The 17,315-nt window shown below is 43.5% G+C and overlaps 1 protein-coding gene across 2 annotated transcripts; it reads left to right on the top strand.

Annotated features, from left to right (window-relative positions):
* The first annotated feature begins 368 nt into the window (after positions 1-368).
* LOC117458584 (nematocyst expressed protein 3-like) lies at positions 369-17,312 on the top strand. 2 transcript variants are annotated; one of them, XM_034099165.2, is made up of 8 exons: positions 369-454; positions 553-1,040; positions 5,357-5,501; positions 5,702-5,804; positions 6,700-6,738; positions 6,830-6,871; positions 8,765-9,050; positions 16,317-17,312. In XM_034099165.2, the coding sequence occupies exons 2-8, from the start codon at positions 863-865 to the stop codon at positions 16,538-16,540; spliced, it is 1,017 nt and encodes a 338-aa protein (XP_033955056.1). In that variant the 5' UTR covers positions 369-454; positions 553-862; the 3' UTR covers positions 16,541-17,312. The 2 variants fall into 2 exon arrangements, with proteins under 2 accessions (XP_033955056.1, XP_033955057.1); XM_034099166.2 differs by lacking the exons at positions 369-454; positions 553-1,040 and adding an exon at positions 2,599-2,676.
* The last annotated feature ends 3 nt before the right edge of the window (positions 17,313-17,315 follow it).

Raw genomic sequence — 17,315 nt, 5'->3', positions numbered from 1 at the left:
GTGATAGTTCTCAGTCTGAGACAAGCTTTCTTTCCCTCCAAGTGCTGCCTATGTGGTAGCCATTGTTTAACTCCCCACTGTGACTTGAGGAGTCCATTGCAACCCCCTTGTTAGAGAAAGCCGGCTCATGTGCTCCTGGGATATGACCCTGTTGTGTTTTCTCTGAACAACCAGAAACTAGCTATGTTAAAATGGAGCCGCTATCTCGTGGGAGTTAAGGGGAGAAAGGAACATGGGCTTTGGGAAGGGATGTGTGGTGGGGAGGAGGGAAGAAAGAGGGGGGCACTGATGACAGAAGCAGTCCCATTCCTTAGCAATCTCCTCCCATTCTGGGCTGCAGTCTCTGTCAGTTTGGGAACAGGGTTTGGGCTCTTCCGTGTTCATGAAGGGAGGGACAAGACAGCTGCCTTTAACACACTTTCCATAGGAATGAAAGAGAAGAAGTTTCCCTAAGGTTAGATCAAGAAACATAGAAGACATTGAGAAGGTTTAGAGTCCATAGGCTACAATGTAATCCAATGTTTCAAGTGCTCTCTGTTTTCTTCTTTTTAGACTATCCAAAAGATGACCTCCACCTGTCACCACAACACAGAGCGGAAACAGGATGTTGTTTGAGTGAGTGTATGTGTGTAAGATTGTACCTCATGTACAAAAGCGTGTTTGTGAGGAAGAACAGGCTCCTTAGTTCATGAAGAAGACTTTCATTAAGAGAGATTTGTAGGACAAAGAAGCGGTGCAAGACTTCTACTGATGTCTATAAAACCAACACTGTCCACTTCAGAAAGCAGCTGGCCAAAGGACAGAGCCCCCGACCTCCTAAAGCTTTGTGGTGCGAAGTTAACACCACCATTCGACCGCCAACATGCTGCAGCAGATTTTAAAGGACATGTTCATCGACCCCGACATGCTGAACGCTCTGAATGAGGACCAGAAGAAGACTCTGTTCCTGAAGATGCGGCAGGAGCAGGTGCGGCGCTGGAAGGAACGGGAGGAGAAAGAAGGGGGGGACGCCGAGTGCAAGCAAAAAAAGCCAAAAAAAGGTAACGACTCATCTCCACCACCACCACCACTTCACCTTTGTGAACTTCCCTTCTTTCTTCCTGTGTGTCCACCTCGACAGGGTGCAGCTCCAAGTGCACCGTGACACTTTTGAACACAACTTTTTTCACAGAGAACTTTTTAAAGAAGGACATATTTTTTTGTCAAGATGTTTGCATTACAGGTTGGGAATGACGTGCTTTGCTGCTGTAGCTCATGTTCCCCAACAGCTGTTTACCTGAAGTCCAAGTGTGTATGTAGTGCAGCGTGACATGAGGACAGAAACCAAAGAGCACTTAGACTTCACCAACATGAAGCTCTATTTATATCTGGAGTCCTAAACAATTACGGCAGATTGATGGTGTTGCTGGGTTAATGTTGACATCGCACTCAACGAGGATGTTAACATTTACACAAGGGAAGTAAAGTAGATGTCAGGGTAAAATGATATTCACTCTGAGTGTGTGTGTGTTTTATAGGAGGTATTTATTAATAGTTTTTAGTATGAGGCAGTGTGTTAATGCGTCGGCATGCACATCATTTTGATTTCAAGCTCTCACTTATATTATTTTGTTCAGTCACACCACACAAAGTGAGTCGAAGAGCGACAGATGACAAATCATAACCGGAACTTGTGACCGAAACTTGTGTTTAATGGAAACTAGATACAAACACATGTGGGTGGGGATTAACAGGCAGTGTGGAAGTTACATGTGTTTAATAGGAAGTGGCTTCGACTCAAAAGCAACAGTCAACAGTATGCATGCAGCGATCAAACAAAACAACCAGAAAGTCAGGAAGCCGTGAGTTGGCCCTGAAACTGGTTTGACGTCTTCCGCTAAATCCTGTCTGTCTGCATTTTCTCCACCGTGTCAGCAAGTACTAGTATGCAAAACGAGTGGGGTAATAACACTGACATATCAAATGTCCTATTTTAATATTCCACGGAAGGATTGTTATTGTCGATGAGGAATCTAACCACAAAAAGTTCCCGGATGTCTTGAAGGCATTGAAGATAATAAGTGATATTTTAAAATGAAATATGTTAATGGTAACCTACACATATGATAGATGTAAATAGTCCCTCTTAAAATATCAAACAAATCACCTTTTGTATGCTTTTGGTTATATTCTTTCCACCTTCTTACACTTGTTTTTAGCGTGTAATTAATTTGTATAAAAAGAAAGAAAATGCACGATAAACAATGTTAAAGATGAATGTGGCTAATATCCTTATTTAATTCTTTAAATTGTCTATCGATATCACGATAATAACATTGTACAAAATGTATTTGTCATGTAGTGAAAATCCGATTTTGCGACCACCTTATATAAAACAACACGGCTGTTGCTAAAAGTCTTGTTTAAAGGTGACTTGAAGCCAATTAACACACACTGACGTTGACTCTGACTAATAGAGTAATGTGATCTTCCTTGTCTTGCCTAGCAACAAAGGTCTTACTATATACTGTGGTGCCGAGTGAGAGAACAGAGGCTTTTCTATCTCTCAATGACCGATGCAGCTGTCTTTAGGCTGGATGGACACTGCAGGCTGAGATCACATGGCCACACAACTCCTCTCCACACAGTCTGCAGAGGAAATGGTGGATCGTTGGTGTTTCTGTGTAAAAGTAGGAAGTGAGTCAGTTCTCAATCCCTCACACAATTAGCAGGGAGCGAAACAGGAAGCATGCAGGAAATGTAAGTGTGTTGGAAAACAAAGAGTGTATCTGGCGGGCCTTGTGGCAGGGCTCGCATGCTAACTTTGTTGTTATGCAGATGATGAAGCCGGCGTCTCTCTAGGCTGGAGTTAACATTGTCAGCCTTTTCTCAATCATGGGACTGTTGCTGTTGTTAGGCTGGCTTTAGGGTTGTTTGTGTTTATGTATTCTGCCTCGTGACTATGTGCTGGGCTGTTTGTGTCCCTGTGTTTATGTTATGCATGCAAACTGGGGACATTCACACGAGGCAGACATGGCTCAGTGTAGAGCTTCTTACTTTGATCAGATAAGTTGTTCTTGAGATGTTGATAAAGGATATCTTAAATAGTTTTTTCACACTGTTTAGGACATTTGACAGTTATGTATTTATAAGAATCTGGTGATATGAAATCCATCATGACACAGGGTAACCATTTTAAATATTGCTATATTTGTGCGATACTGTAAGCAAGGGGTGAGTAAAAATAACACAGTCCCAGTAACATCCAACATCACAAAGGTTTTCATGTAAACCAGGGGTGTCAAACTCAATTTCATTGCGGGCCACATTCGCATTATGGTTGCACTCAAAGGGCCGGTTGTAACTTTAAGACTATATAAAAATACATATAATATTTAACATATATAAAATAATGTATTATATTACATTATTGCTCTGAATGCAGAGCAATAATGTAATATAATTATGAAGGTATTACCCTATCCGATAATAATCCAATGGGATTATTATCGGATAGGGTAATACCTTCATAATTAACTACGTCTGAAAGCAGAAGTCTAGGGCAAATAATTGCAAGTCTCTTCAGTGAGAATGTCACAAAATGATTTAAAAAGAAAAGCCACATTCTGGAAAAAAAGTCAAAATAAAAGTGACATTTTGAAAAAAAAGTGACATTTAAAAAAAGAAAAGTCAAATTCTGAGAGAAAAGTCAAATTTCAGAGGCATTGTGGGACATGTAGTTTATGGGCAACGTGCCTCTGTAAAGTAGCATGTAACCGTATAATAAAATCATATTTTTTGCAAGCTCTTGTGGGGCCACATAAAATGAAGTCGCGGGCCGGATTTGGCCCCCGGGCCTTGAGTTTGACACCCCTGATGTAAACTATTCAATAATATAAATAATACAGTACAATAAAGGGTTATAAAAATCGATGCAGTATCAGGGAACATAATGATCAACTCAAGTCTGACAATGTGTTCTTACACTGCTAATGGCAGCACATTAATCTTCCTAATGTGCGCTACTCAGCTGACAGGAATCATCTCGCCTAACAATGGTGTTGTGGTTGTAGCTGTCGGATGGGGCTGATAAATGTCTACCCAGGTATTCTCTGACTGCTGTGTATTCGTAGTCTTCCTGGTATGCCCTGCCTCAATACGATCCACAGGGCAGGCTGGCAAAACCAGTTCACTATGAACTATGTTCACTATGTTATCCCGTGTTCAACCCCGCAAGCTGTCGCCCTCTGAACCCACGTCAGATCCCTTTCTCTTCAAGTCACTTCTGCATGCTCCCAAACAAGAGTCACAAAGCAGTCACATGGTATGAAAGTGTGTGGCCTATTGTGTTTGAAAGCTTATGTGGATTCAATGTCCTCACATACACAAAAGGAAGTGTAACCCCAAATATCAGCTATGGATATTTTAGAGTTAGGAATTTGGAAAATCTGAATTATTTCATATTAGTGAATTAAAACTAGATTTATACAACAAAGGAGGGCAGTGCTGCTTCCCCCTGTCCCCTCTTCTTGAATCATCTATAGATCCTCTCTTGTGTGTTGCATTCTGCTGCCTTGCCCCACCAGCTGTTGCTCCTGTCCGTCTCTAATCAAAACAGCAGACTCAACTTACCAGAGACTCTGGTGGTGAAGTTGACAGTTTACTTCCGAATGGACAGAGCCAGAAGGGATTATCTGGAATATTTCGTATTTTAAAAAGATGAATTGCTAATTCTCAGGTTTCATATCTGTATGTTGTGTCTCTACTGTGACATGTTTACACGCTTTAATGTTCAAAAAGCTCTTTATTGTTCTCATACTGCACACCTCTTTTCACCCTCTGTCTGAAACCAGAGCCCAGTTTGCTCTGATTGGTTAGGGGGCCGGCTCTGTTGTGCTTGGTAAACTGCTTAGAAATGTCTCACCCCTTAGGCTATCACGTACAATGTTTTGGAGCGCTAGCCCATAGAAGCACAAGTGTTACATAGTGATGTCATTATGTTATGGAAGCAAACAAAGGAGTCCAGTGTGTGGGAGAGAAACTTACATTTGCACAAAAATCTGTATAACACACTACAGTAAATGGGAAAACCCCCCAAAATGAATAAGGCTCCTGTTAAAACTGGAAAAGTTCGGAGAAAGTGGCATTCTTAAAAATGTTTATAAAGCTGTGCAACTTTTGGCCAATTACTGAAAAGGACACATTACATTATAAACCTTTCTATCATGTATGTCTATTGGATTAGTGTGTTATTTCCTGTAAAAGATATCATGTTGTGGTCTCCCATTTTGTTTATTTGATCCTGAGTTGTAATTATGTTCTTATCTGGTCAGTGTTTTGATGGCCAACTAACCCACATGTTGTGCGTTTCCTCCAGCCAACAGTAAGAATGTGAGCTGGCTGCTCGGACGGGATGGAGACGTGGCGGTCCTTGTGATCGGGGAGTTGGATGAGCTGAGCTCCAAATTCATCTCCTCAGGATTCGCAGAAAAGAAGTCGCCAAGTCTACAGAACAATGCACAGTAATACACTTTTTTTTTTAAATACATACCAGACCATGATTTGATAGATTACAGGCAATGAATGATCTGTAACCAACATTTTTGTTTTCAATTTGATATCCGGAAGTTTCTTTGGATACATTATCATGATACTACAGTTTGAAGAAAACACACATTGTGGTTTATAAGGAGATACAACTTTGTCTGATTATGTTTTGCAGCCATCAAAGTATCTTGAAGAGCAGAAAACCAACAGAACCTGTTAGAACTGAGAGAGAAAACCCCACCCCTAAAACACAACCTGGTATTTCGCTGGATTTAAAGGTGTGTATATGTTTGTCTACGGCAAACAATTATGCTATACTATTTTCCTGGTGATTTTTCTTAATGTGAAATGACTCTTTACTATTTAGTCAAACAAAACAACCTGATCAAGAATACATATTATTTGTCTAAACTGTTCTTAAGACTAGTCCTTTTTGTCTCCCTCAATGGAAGACTTTTTAATTCTCTTCTGTTACCTGACGTACAGTTTGTGAAAACTATCAATTACCCTTTTTGAGAATCACTTTTCAATTATTCCTCCTCATACATTTTTATTTAAGCTTCTCTTGTGTGAAAATAAGCCGTGTGTGTGTGTGTGTGTGTGTGTGTGTGTGTGTGTGTGTGTGTGTGTGTGTGTGTGTGTGTGTGTGTGTGTGTGTGTGTGTGTGTGTGTGTGTGTGTGTGTGTGTGTGTGTGTGTGTGTGTGTGTGTGTGTGTGTGTGTGTGTGTGTGTGTGTGTGTGTGTGTGTGTGTGTGTGTGTGTGTGTGTGTGTGTGTGTGTGTGTGTGTGTGTGTGTGTGTGTGTGTGTGTGTGTGTGTGTGTGTGTGTGTGTGTGTGTGTGTGTGTGTGTGTGTGTGTGTGTGTGTGTCGCTCATTTAAAAAGAAATGTGCTGTGTTGTCATGGCAACCTTGCACACACTCAGCCAGAGCGAGCCAGGCGGACGGTCTCATCTGGCCTGACCACGATTCATTCAACCACTCAGTGATTTCCCCCTGCAGTTTACCCCACCCACAGATATGTTCCAGTTACATATGCAATCATTCTTCTAACTCTTATTTAACTGTGGAAACTCTGTTCTTCCCTGCTCCCTGAAGCACTGCACTGACTCAAAGTTAAGGAGGATGACGTGTGGCCTCTAGTATCATCTAACATGGCACTGTCTCTCCCAACAGGGGAAGTGTGGGGAGTCGAGCCCGCTACTCCCTCTGCCGGTGAGTGGGAGCCCCTCGCCTGCTACAATTTGAGCTCTGTGCTTGCATCATGGCCTGTAACACTTGTGTAATGTCTTTGTGAAACCCACAGGTGTCAGTGAGTGAGCATCCTTCACCTCCAGCAGCAGAAAAGGTATTTGCAAACTAAAGTGGAGAGTTTTTTAACCTTAATAGTCTAGTGGGTAGAAGGGGGTATCATGCATTGCACCCCCCTGACATATACTTCTAATCAGCTTTTCTAGATTGTGAAAATTGTGTAGAAAACGATTAGCGATGTTAAAAAGTTGGCAAATTGTCCCACGTATATTTCCCCCCCAAATTAGTGTTTATTTACCCTAAAAATCGAGTTTCACTCTTTTTACACCTTTTATTGCAGATAACTGAACAGATAAGGTGTCCAGATCCATGTTTTGAGGGTCAAGGAACGCAATAAAACTATTCTTAAAGTGATCACATGTGTCTGTGGCATGCTATTATGCTAATTAGTGCCGCCATTACAAGAAAATAGAATATAAAGGTTGCTGCAATCCAGTTATAGAATTTGAATAATATACTTATTATAGTATAGTTTATAAAGCAAAGAGCAGCTTATGTTCTGGTGTCAAATTCACTCAGAGACACTCTTATTACTTTTTGTATGCATGCTTGGGTAACATTAAGCTGTCTTTGGCTCTTTTCGGCTGGAGGCAAGGCAATTTTATTTATATAGCACTTTTCAGCACGTGGCGACTCAAAGTGCTTTACAGATTAAAAGCAAAAGACATTTAAGAACAAATACAGCATAAATACATTATTATAAAGGCATTTAAAAACAGGCATAAAAAGCAAAGATAATGAAAAAAGCAAAGTTAATGCTGTAACAAAGTAAATGTCCCCTCTGTCGGACTAATAAAGGGATTCTGAGTCTGATTGAAACCCAGTCTCACAGATCACAGCAAGGTGTGATTGATTAACAATCCTCTCCTTTGAGACGTGGCTTTAGTGTCTTTCTTCTACATGGCAGTCCCACCCCTTGTGAGTAACAGGAAATGGTGGTTAGGCCAGCTGTCCCCGCACTCCCAGCCTCTCTTCAGATCAGCTTTCTGCCTCTCTTTCCCCCCTCTCGCCTGGGCTGCCGCACCCCTCACAGCCCTCTCTCCGGGGAACAGCTGAACTGAAGTCTCCTCCCTCTGGCTCCATCATCGCTCCAGCCTCGGGTTGTCCGAGGAGTATGCTCTCCATCTCTCCCTGGCTTTCTTTCTCTTTTATGTGTTTTTACATGCGGGCAAATGTGTGTGCGAGGTGTGTACAGCCGATTCACAGAGGCAAGGCGGGATTTCTGGACTGCCCTAGAACAGATGGTTGATGAACTTGATCGGGGAATTAAAACGCCAGAGACAGCGAATGCGTCAGTCGCAGATGGACGGGATTGTGGGATAGTCTCTCGAGGTTTGGGCGCGTAAGCTCCCCTCTGTTCTCTGTTTTCCCCTCCTCTCTGCCATAGAAGGAGATGTCTCTCCCTCACTTCCTATATCTGCACCAGACTAGAAGAGGCCCAAACTCATCCCTGGGCAACTCATGCTGATGTGGCAGTGAGTGTCTGACAGCCTCCCTGTACAAGATGCATTATCCTGTACGTCTTGTTTGTAGGTAGAGTGATTTGTTTCTGGAAGCAGGAAGGGGGTGTTTCAGTGCTGCAGATGTATTAGTGGCTGTTGCTGAGAGCCCCGCTGCAGCTTTTCTCCAGTTGATTTAGTGAGGGAAGGAGCCAGAGAGAGGAGGTGAGAGTGATTGTTGATTAAGGAGGCGTAAGATCAGGACGGAAGATTAGCGAGGTTGCTTGATTTCCAAGTCACCTTATCATTTTCTCCCGCAAATACTCTTAATCAGCGGTCATAGTTCTGTGTGTCTCATTCTCCGACCTGTAATTTGGTAAATCATTTATCCAATGATTTAATCAAACGTGACAGTAATTCCACTGTATGTGAATAAGCTGTCAACACTCATCGCGCTCTCCTGTCCTCTTTTGTCACTCTTCCCTCTGCAGCCCGAGCTGGAGTCAGCCAGTGCGACTGAGGAGAAGTCAGCTCCGCAGCTCCCCATCTGCTCCAGGCCTCCCACGAGAGCCAGCCCTGTCAACGTGAGACCAGCTTCTGCAACCGCTGCGCCAGGCTCTGTCAGCCCGAGACCCTGCCTCGCAAATCTGAAGCTGGCCACCGCCGCAGCGTCCCCTTCCCCCGGCAGCAGCACTGTCAAAACAGACTCTGGCTCCACCAAAGGGGGGCTGCGCCCACAGGACCCTCAGAAACCCAATGAGGCACAGGGTGGGAAAGGTGAGTGAGCAAAGCGTCACGAGGAAGGGAACATGATGGGGCTGATGTCGAATGAAATAAAATCTCCCTCTGTGTTCTTTTTAATTTGGAATTGTTTTCCAGTCAATGCAATCTTTTACTTGTTTACACCAATAGCAACAACCTTAAAGAGGCCCTGTTATGCTTTTGGGGGGGGTTCCCTTTCCTGTAGTGTGTATACGTTTCATTTAAATGGTCTGCAACGTCTTAGAAGTGAGTGTTGCATAGTCACATCACCATGCACTCACTTTTCTATTGGCTGGCGCTCCAACAAGTTGTAAGTGATATACTGAACAAAAAAGGGCCTGGACACCTTTTTAAGCGGTTGACCAATCACAACAGAGCCGGCCAACCAACCAATCAGAGCAGACTGGGCTCGTAGAGACACAAAATACAAATATAAACCTGGAAATTAGCATGATAGGGCCCCTTTAAAAATGGCTGGTGTCATCATGGACACAGCTAATAGAAACATCTATTACATTGGAATGAGGATAGGATATAGAATCAGAAAGGATTAAGATAGTCTCTTAACTAAGACTGGACACATTGCACATTTACTCAAGTTTGCATCCGACACAAACCACTGGTTTAACAAGAGAACCATTTTTCCGACTGCTCCTTCTCTGTGAGCAATAATGGCTGCGGAGAGCTGAGCAGTCTGAACAAAGTCCATACTAGATAGGTTTCTCAGTGCTGCAGCACGGAGGAAGGATTTATTTCTCCAAACCCAAAGTGCTCGCCAAATAGTGCCTCAGCCCGCTGGAATCTTTATGTACTGGCAGAGTAAAAAAGAGGCCTGCCCAGAGGGGGCAAAGCTTCTGTGACTGGGATTTGTGACATCGTACTGCATCGCCCCCACACACCTGCTCCTTTGGTCGCTTCTCTATTGTCAGTTAGCATGGACATTGTCAATAAACACTCTTGCTTGGTTGAGGTGCCAAGATCAAGGCAAGGGATACACAATAGTCCTTCAGATCAATAGTACAGGATTAAGGACTCAATGTGGGCTGAAATGAGCAAAAGAGCCATGTGTTTTTTATAAAGTTATAATATGAATCCGCTATTTCTCCTCTGCTTTTCAGATATTTGGCATAGTTAGTGTTACTATGTGTTAATATGTTAGTGTTACCTTGTATCCCAAAACAATAATTGAATGAACACTGCATTCACTTAATGTCAAATTGTATATCATCAGATAGTTTTACGAAAGTTAAATATGAGAGGCATTACTTTTTGAAGAGGAGTATGTTCGCTTACATTCATCAGAGCGTTAAATAATATCTGTATATTTTAGTAGATTGCACACAAGAGTATATATATTATCATCATTAAACCGGTTGAAGCAGGTAACTTTGTCCTCGGGGACGGTGGTGGCAGAACGGACCAACTCCACGCATGACATTAAACTGCTGATCCCATTTCACTCAGTTTTTCACAAACCAGTGGAAACTGACTTTTTTCCCTCTCTCTTTGTGTGTATCATGTGGTCTGTATTTCTTGCGTATCCCTGCCTTTTCCCCATGCAGTTGCTCTTAGTTTAGAGTCAGAATTGTTTTCTTTAAGGCCTCGATATGGTTATTGTTCTTACAGCATGTTGTGCACATTACTTCTAGTTCATTTTTGTGATTCCCCGACTTCCTGTCTGAACACAGCAACCAATTTCATGAATTTGAAACGATTGGCTCTTTGAAACCTGATGTTCTTATATGATTCTGTTTTCTTCAAGGTTGTGTCTTCCTGGTCGAATGTACTTATTGTAAGTCGCTTTGGATAAAAGCGTCAGCTAAATGCAATGTAATGTAATGTAATGAATTGACCAAACACTCATTCACCATACAGTGACCCAGTTATTTAGAAACATGAGGACTGTAAGCGGTGAACTTAGCGCCATCCAGTGGAAAACAGTGATACTGAATAGAAACACTCCAATTGGATGGAGAACATGATATCCATAGGGTCCCTCTGCTGGAAAAGTGCACATCCTACAGCCCACTGCAAACACACGCAACTGTTCTTGGAGGCTATGGGAAAACAGAAGTACAGCTTGTATACAAATTAAGACTCTGTGGGAAAGGTGTCACTCTGGTTAAGAGTCAAAACTAGCATTGCCTCATTGGCTCAAGATCATGCTTTCGAAGAATTGGGAGGGATGAAACCCCTCTTTAATGGCCACACATGCAGAGCACACAGCACACACAGTGAAATGTGTCTTTTAACCCATCCTAACACCAGGAGCAGTGGGCAGCTATTGTGAGGGTGGTGCCTTGCTCAAGGGCACCACGGCAGGGTAGGAGGTGAACTGGGATCTCTCCAAGTAGCAGTCCACACTCCATATTTTAGGTCTGGTCGGGGATTTGAACCGGCGACCCTACAGCTCCCAGTCCAAGCCCCTACTGACTGAGCCACTGCCGGACATTGGCTAGTTTAATAAGGTAGTTTCAAATTAACGCTGTATTAGAAAGGAATTGACATGTTATCATTTTCCCAGAAAGAAATGAGTGAATGTTCCTTCAGATCACTTCCTTCAGAAAAACATACCACAACAGCTAGCATGTTTTCTAACATTGTAATCCTCAAACTTTCTTCCTTTCTTTAGTTTTCATTTTTGAACATTTCTGGCACTTTATTGTAGATTTTGGAGGCCGGGCAAAACTCTACAGAAGCCAGACAGAAGAGCGCTACCAAGCTCCTAATATTATCCCGAAGAGGCATTATTCTGGAAGTATTTATGAAATCATGTTTGCTTATTTTGGCAGAACATACAGTTGAAGAATCACATAGTGAATTTCTGCGCCTACCACACGTGCGGAGAGCTCGGCGCTGATCTGTCGATTGGATCGGGAACATTTTTCAGACAATAGAAATGACTAAAACCTGCAAAGAATGAAGAAAGAAAAATATATAATTCCAATGAATCATGGTTGCACCGGCGTGTTTATGTGTGTGCACCCACATAGGTGGCTGGATATGACACCAGTGGGCAAAACCAGGGCAATGCATAACAGAGAGATGAACGGAGAGGAAAAGAAAGGGAAAGGAACAGCTGGTGTGGTGGGAGTTGAGGTGGGCCGAACACTGCTGGATAAATGTGTCTTGACTGTGGACAGAGAATACTGACGGTGTGTCTGTCCTTGACAATGGCAGGATGCTTGTTTCAAAACGAGGAGGAGGCCGATTAGGATAGGACTCATGCCTCGGCCGTTTTATTTTGAATGTGGTAATGACAAGGATTCCTGCTTCCTGCGAGGAGAGACGGTGTCCCACACAACAGTTGGAAAAGATGAATTTAATAATGAATGTGATGGTTGCCATAGTAGCACAACGTTTGGAAATGTAGTTTTATTAGATTGAATGAACAATTGATAAAATAAAGCACGTACGAGTTACGTTTTGGTTATTGTCATCACCGTCAAATATCAGGAAAGAGTTTTATGATAGTAGATAGAATAGTTTGAATTTGATCTGAAGTAGTCTACTTTGTTATCTGAAAAGTAAGATTCAAGATGTCATAACTTTATTTAGTATTTTGACGACAGGCAGGTCAAGATCTAAATAGTCAAATGTGGTATTACAGAACTGCATCATAGAAACACTTTAAACAATGATATTTTAAGCGCAGTGTGTATTTACTTTATCTCTCCTTCACTATTTGGCTTTTCAGCGTTACATGTCGTGAAGTGTTTACTATGCTGTCAATGTTGACCTAATGAACTGCAAACTCCCTCAGGAGGAAACATAATAGATTTTTTCCCAGCCCACATAACATCTGGGTTAAAATGCGTTTTAACCAATCTACTCATTCAAAAACACCTGGCATTTTTCCATTATAATCTGAAAATGAGAGCCCAATCGACCACTTTAAGCTTTGTCTAAAGTTAGGTGTCATCTGCATGAAAGTGAATCCACGTATTATAGTTCATACTTCAGATAACAGGGGTCAGTCCAAGTGTGTTTGTGTCATATAATATTAGCATATATGCGTGAATATGAAAGTGTATCAATCTCCAGCAGCTGGCGGTATGTGTTCATATGTGTGTGTGCGTGCGTTCATGTTTAGAAACCGTTCGTCTGTCTGTCGGTCGGCTTTCCTCTCCTCTCTCTTCACCTTCAGAGGGAAGGACACACATTCCAGCGCTGCTTCCCGACTCTAGCCCTGGGCGACGCTCAGCCAGAGCTGATAAGTGACAGGGGCCCCAGCCCCCACACAGGAGGGGCCCCCCCCCCCCCTCGATTCAACACACACACACACACACACACACACACACACACACACACACACACACACACACACACACACACACACACACACACACACACACCCCTTTCCTCCCTGCCCTTCAGTCCACAGACATGCTGCTCGGGAATTCTGCCCTCTGCCCCACTTCAGCCCCCCCCCCCCCTCGTCCGAGCCCCCCCCCCCCCTCCTCTCTTTCTGCCAGAGACGTGGAGGTCTTTAAAAGAGATAGATTGGTCTTTAATTTTTTGTGCTAGCCTGGTCAGTGACACTGCTTCCCGCCCCCACCTCCTTGTCTCCCTGTACATTTACGAGCTGGACTGAGATGTGAGGAGTGGCGCTTGAAGGCTCAAACGGGAGATTAATCAATCTTGACGAGTGATTTAATGCAGAGATTCCCTTTCATTTTAATAGGTGTTTTCACAGGTAGATTTAATGACTGTTTCTGCTGACAGGGCTAAGAGTGCAGCTGCTTGGGAGACTTTCAGGCAGAAAGGCGTGGGGTTTGAGCAGTTTTTGGGTGTGATAAGACGGGTTCGTCAGGTTACCTGTGGGAGGGCATGAGGTTTTGCTTCAAAGAAGACAAACAGATCATTTATATACAAATCTCTGTATATAAATGTGTTATTTACCACAGTCCAATGACGATAACACCAATCCTCCCTCTCCCTCTGCTTCACTTTCTGTCCCTCCATTAAGCATTCCTCTCAGACCTGCACCAAGGCTCGGAGCTAAAAAAACTCTCTGACCACGAGTGTGTATGCGCCTCTGCGTATCTTCACGAGTGTGTGTGTGTGTGTCTGCGTGTGAGCTCGGTGCGTGCCTTAATGTGTGTCAGCCTCAATTGCTGGAGCCTATCCAAGGTTTCCGTGGTGACCACACAACACAACGAGACAATCAGAGGCAAGCCCACGCAGCGCGGCAAGAGGACATTAACACAGGAACTGCGGGTCATGGGGCAGAGGAAGGCATGGCAAGACAGGGGGAGATGAAGAGGAAGGTGGAGGGAGGTGTTAAAGCCACAGGGGGAAGGAGAGAGAGAGAGAGAGAGAGAGAGAGAGAGAGACTGAGAGTGACGAGAGAAAGGAAAGTAAACAACAATAAACAATAACACAAGCTTAAAGGCAACTTTAGGTCTTCCGTGCACTCATGGCTACAAGACATCAAGAGCTTTAAAGGTTTCCTGGCCCCAGGAGTGCGTGTGTGTGTGCGTGTGTTGCGTGACTGAATCCAATGAGCAGGAGGACTGTGCAAATGTGTGTGTCTCCCTTTCTGTGTGTGTGAACATGCACAGACCTGAGTGTAACATGAGAATGTGTGTGTTTAAAATTCAACTTTTACAAACTGTGTGAACGCTTGTGCATGTTTTCACTTTGTCTGTGTGTGACTATGAGAGTGTGTGTTCTTGTGTGTAGCCGTGCACGCGGGCGCTCTCACATATCTCTGTCCCCCAGGGATGACGCTAAAAATATGTGGCTCCTCAAGCCTTCTGGTGTCTGAGCAGCGTCTGTCTGCTCTCCATTGCCGTCCCTGTGGCCCTCCCTCCCTCCCTCCCGTTCCCCCCCTTCCTCCTCTCAATTACACCCTCTTCCAAACACAGTACCTCAGAAAGCGCGCGCGCGCGCACACACACACACACACACCAACTACACCCAGCTGTGTCCCTGTACACTTCCACTGAGGATGACCTCTGCTCAGCCAGAGTGGGATAAAGGGAGACGAATGAAAAGGAGCAAAAAAGCAGGTAGTAAAGAGCGAGGAGAAAAGTAGGCGCTGGTTTTGCAGAGAGGAAATTATCGGGTGATGTGGGAACACTTCATTCCTGTTTTTGCAACAACAGCATGTGCTGAGGGAAACTCTCATGGTTTATCGGTTTTAAACTCCTTTTCACCTGGATTTCTTATTCTCCCAAAAGGTGTTGTGTTTCCATCCGCAGCAATGCCCTGCTGTAGAGTGCAGTCCCTTTGAGACGGCCCAAAGAATCATCCCTGCACATTGAAGAGAAACACTGAGAGAAAATGCTAATGAAGCAATCGCTTTGTACTAAAAGTGTTATTCTGGAGGAAGAAACGGAAAATGTATTTAAGAAACAAATATTAAAATATATTCATACAATTTTTAGAATTAAAGGTTCTGAAAAATGTGTTTTGGAATGAGTTTTTTGTAATAAGCCAATTTTGAAAAGAAATTAAGGGGCCCTAATCTGCTCATTTACAGGTTCATATTTGTATCGTGTGCCTCTACATTTGATGTTCAAAAAGCTCTTTATTTTTCTCATAAAGCCTGTGCTGCAGCACCTCTTTTCACCCTATGTCTGAAACCAGAGCTCAGTATGCTCTGATTGGTTAGCTGGTCGGCTCTGTGGTGACAGGCTAAGGGGCGGTCTCTAAGCGGTTTACCAATCACGTATAATACAGGCTTCTCAATTCTCTAATTTCCCCTCCTCGAGACTTAGTCCCGCCCACAGGAGATGCGAGCGGAGGACTGAGGAGGGGAACCGAGGAGAGAGGAGGGGAAGCAGCAGGCGGTTAGAGAAATGAGAACTCCTCTCCTCTGAGCGGTCATTTTAAAGAGACGTCCATTAATGATGACAGGAGGCACAGCCCTCTGTCTGATGGACAGATGTGTTCATGACCACTTATATATTTACTTTTAATTCATTGACAGTGCGGTATAATGAGACAATAACAGGCTACAGATGCGGACATTTATATAAATATATACAATTTCAGAATCAAACAAGTATGAGAGCACTCTCATAATAACACAATCAAGGGGGGGAGTGTGTGAGTGAATTTGGTGATTTTAGCCTTTGCAGACCATTTACATGCACACAAATCTATATAACACACTACAGGAAAGGGAAAACCACAAAAAGCAGAAGCTTGAGTGGAAAAAATGCTTTCCTATTTTAAAAATAAAATAAAAAAATGTAATCACTTCTCTGTGCATGAGTCAGAATGTCGCCCATGGAGTTGTTTTTTTATTTTTGTTTTATCTCTCTTTTTCAGATCTAGGTGCATCAGAACCGTCTAAGAGGGCTGCCCCGGTGGGGGGCGCGTCGTCGGGGGGGGCTGCAACCTGCGCAGGGCGCGGCCGGGTGGCTCAGCTGATGAAATCATTCAGCACCGAAAGCACTACACCCCCCGCAAAGACCCCCCCTCGCGCCATCAAGCCTACTCTCCCCACCAAGCCAAGCCACTTGCGTCTAACGACCACACCTACTGTCAGGTAATCCTCACACACTGATGCACAGGCGACAGCTGAATCCCACAGATTCAAACAAAGCCACACTGGACAATGTCGGACCCCTAACATGGAGCCTCAGCCAGTGGGATAATGGGATAGAGAACTCCAAATATAAAAAAAGAGAAGAAACTGGCAATGTTTCCATCACTCCCAAAGCACAGCAATGGAAATGCTTGAATGTAATGGTTTTCTTTTCTTTTGGATGCTGCAGTACTGTACACACTCTTTGTGGGAAAGAAATTCCAAAGCAATTATTCGCAATGTATTTTTCCAGGGAAATGACTGTCACATGTATTCACACGTCGATGCTTTCCACTTGGTGTAAAATGTGGGGAAACTAATTTTTTTGTAAAATACACAAATCCTATACAATATTGTTTACTTACCAATGACATTTTCGACCACTTATGAGTCAGTTTGAGCTCATATAGAGACACAGGACAAGGCATGGGCAGACATAATGGGTTGGAATATGGCACAGTAGGGTCCTCCTTCATGTGGCTGTCTCCTCTTTGGGAATACTGCAGGGTTTTTTATTTGTCACAATGCAATGTATGTGTCCCTGTGCCACCTGGCAGGAGCCTGGCTGCGACCTGTTGTGGACCATGACAGCGCCAAATGCCTTGTCTGTCCATCCCAGTGGCTCATGTTGGACAGTCGCTGCCAAATAATCCTGCTCGGTGTTACTCTTTTGCAATTTTTTCAGTTCTATTTTGGAGAGGTTTGGTTGTACTTTTTCCTTTTTACATTTTTTTATAGAA

The sequence above is a fragment of the Pseudochaenichthys georgianus genome, chromosome 14 (genome assembly GCF_902827115.2).
Source record: "Pseudochaenichthys georgianus chromosome 14, fPseGeo1.2, whole genome shotgun sequence".
Taxonomy (NCBI): Eukaryota; Metazoa; Chordata; class Actinopteri; order Perciformes; family Channichthyidae; genus Pseudochaenichthys; species Pseudochaenichthys georgianus.
Note: the sequence above shows the minus strand (reverse complement) of the source record. Positions and strands in the feature narration are given on the sequence as shown.

Coding starts and splice junctions, on each gene's coding strand:
- LOC117458584 (XM_034099165.2), top strand. CDS start 863: ATGCTGCAGCAGATTTTAAAGGACATGTTCATCGACCCCGACATGCTG. Junction 5,502..5,701: donor AGTCTACAGAACAATGCACA/GTAATACACTTT, acceptor TATGTTTTGCAG/CCATCAAAGTATCTTGAAGA. Junction 9,051..16,316: donor TGAGGCACAGGGTGGGAAAG/GTGAGTGAGCAA, acceptor TCTCTTTTTCAG/ATCTAGGTGCATCAGAACCG.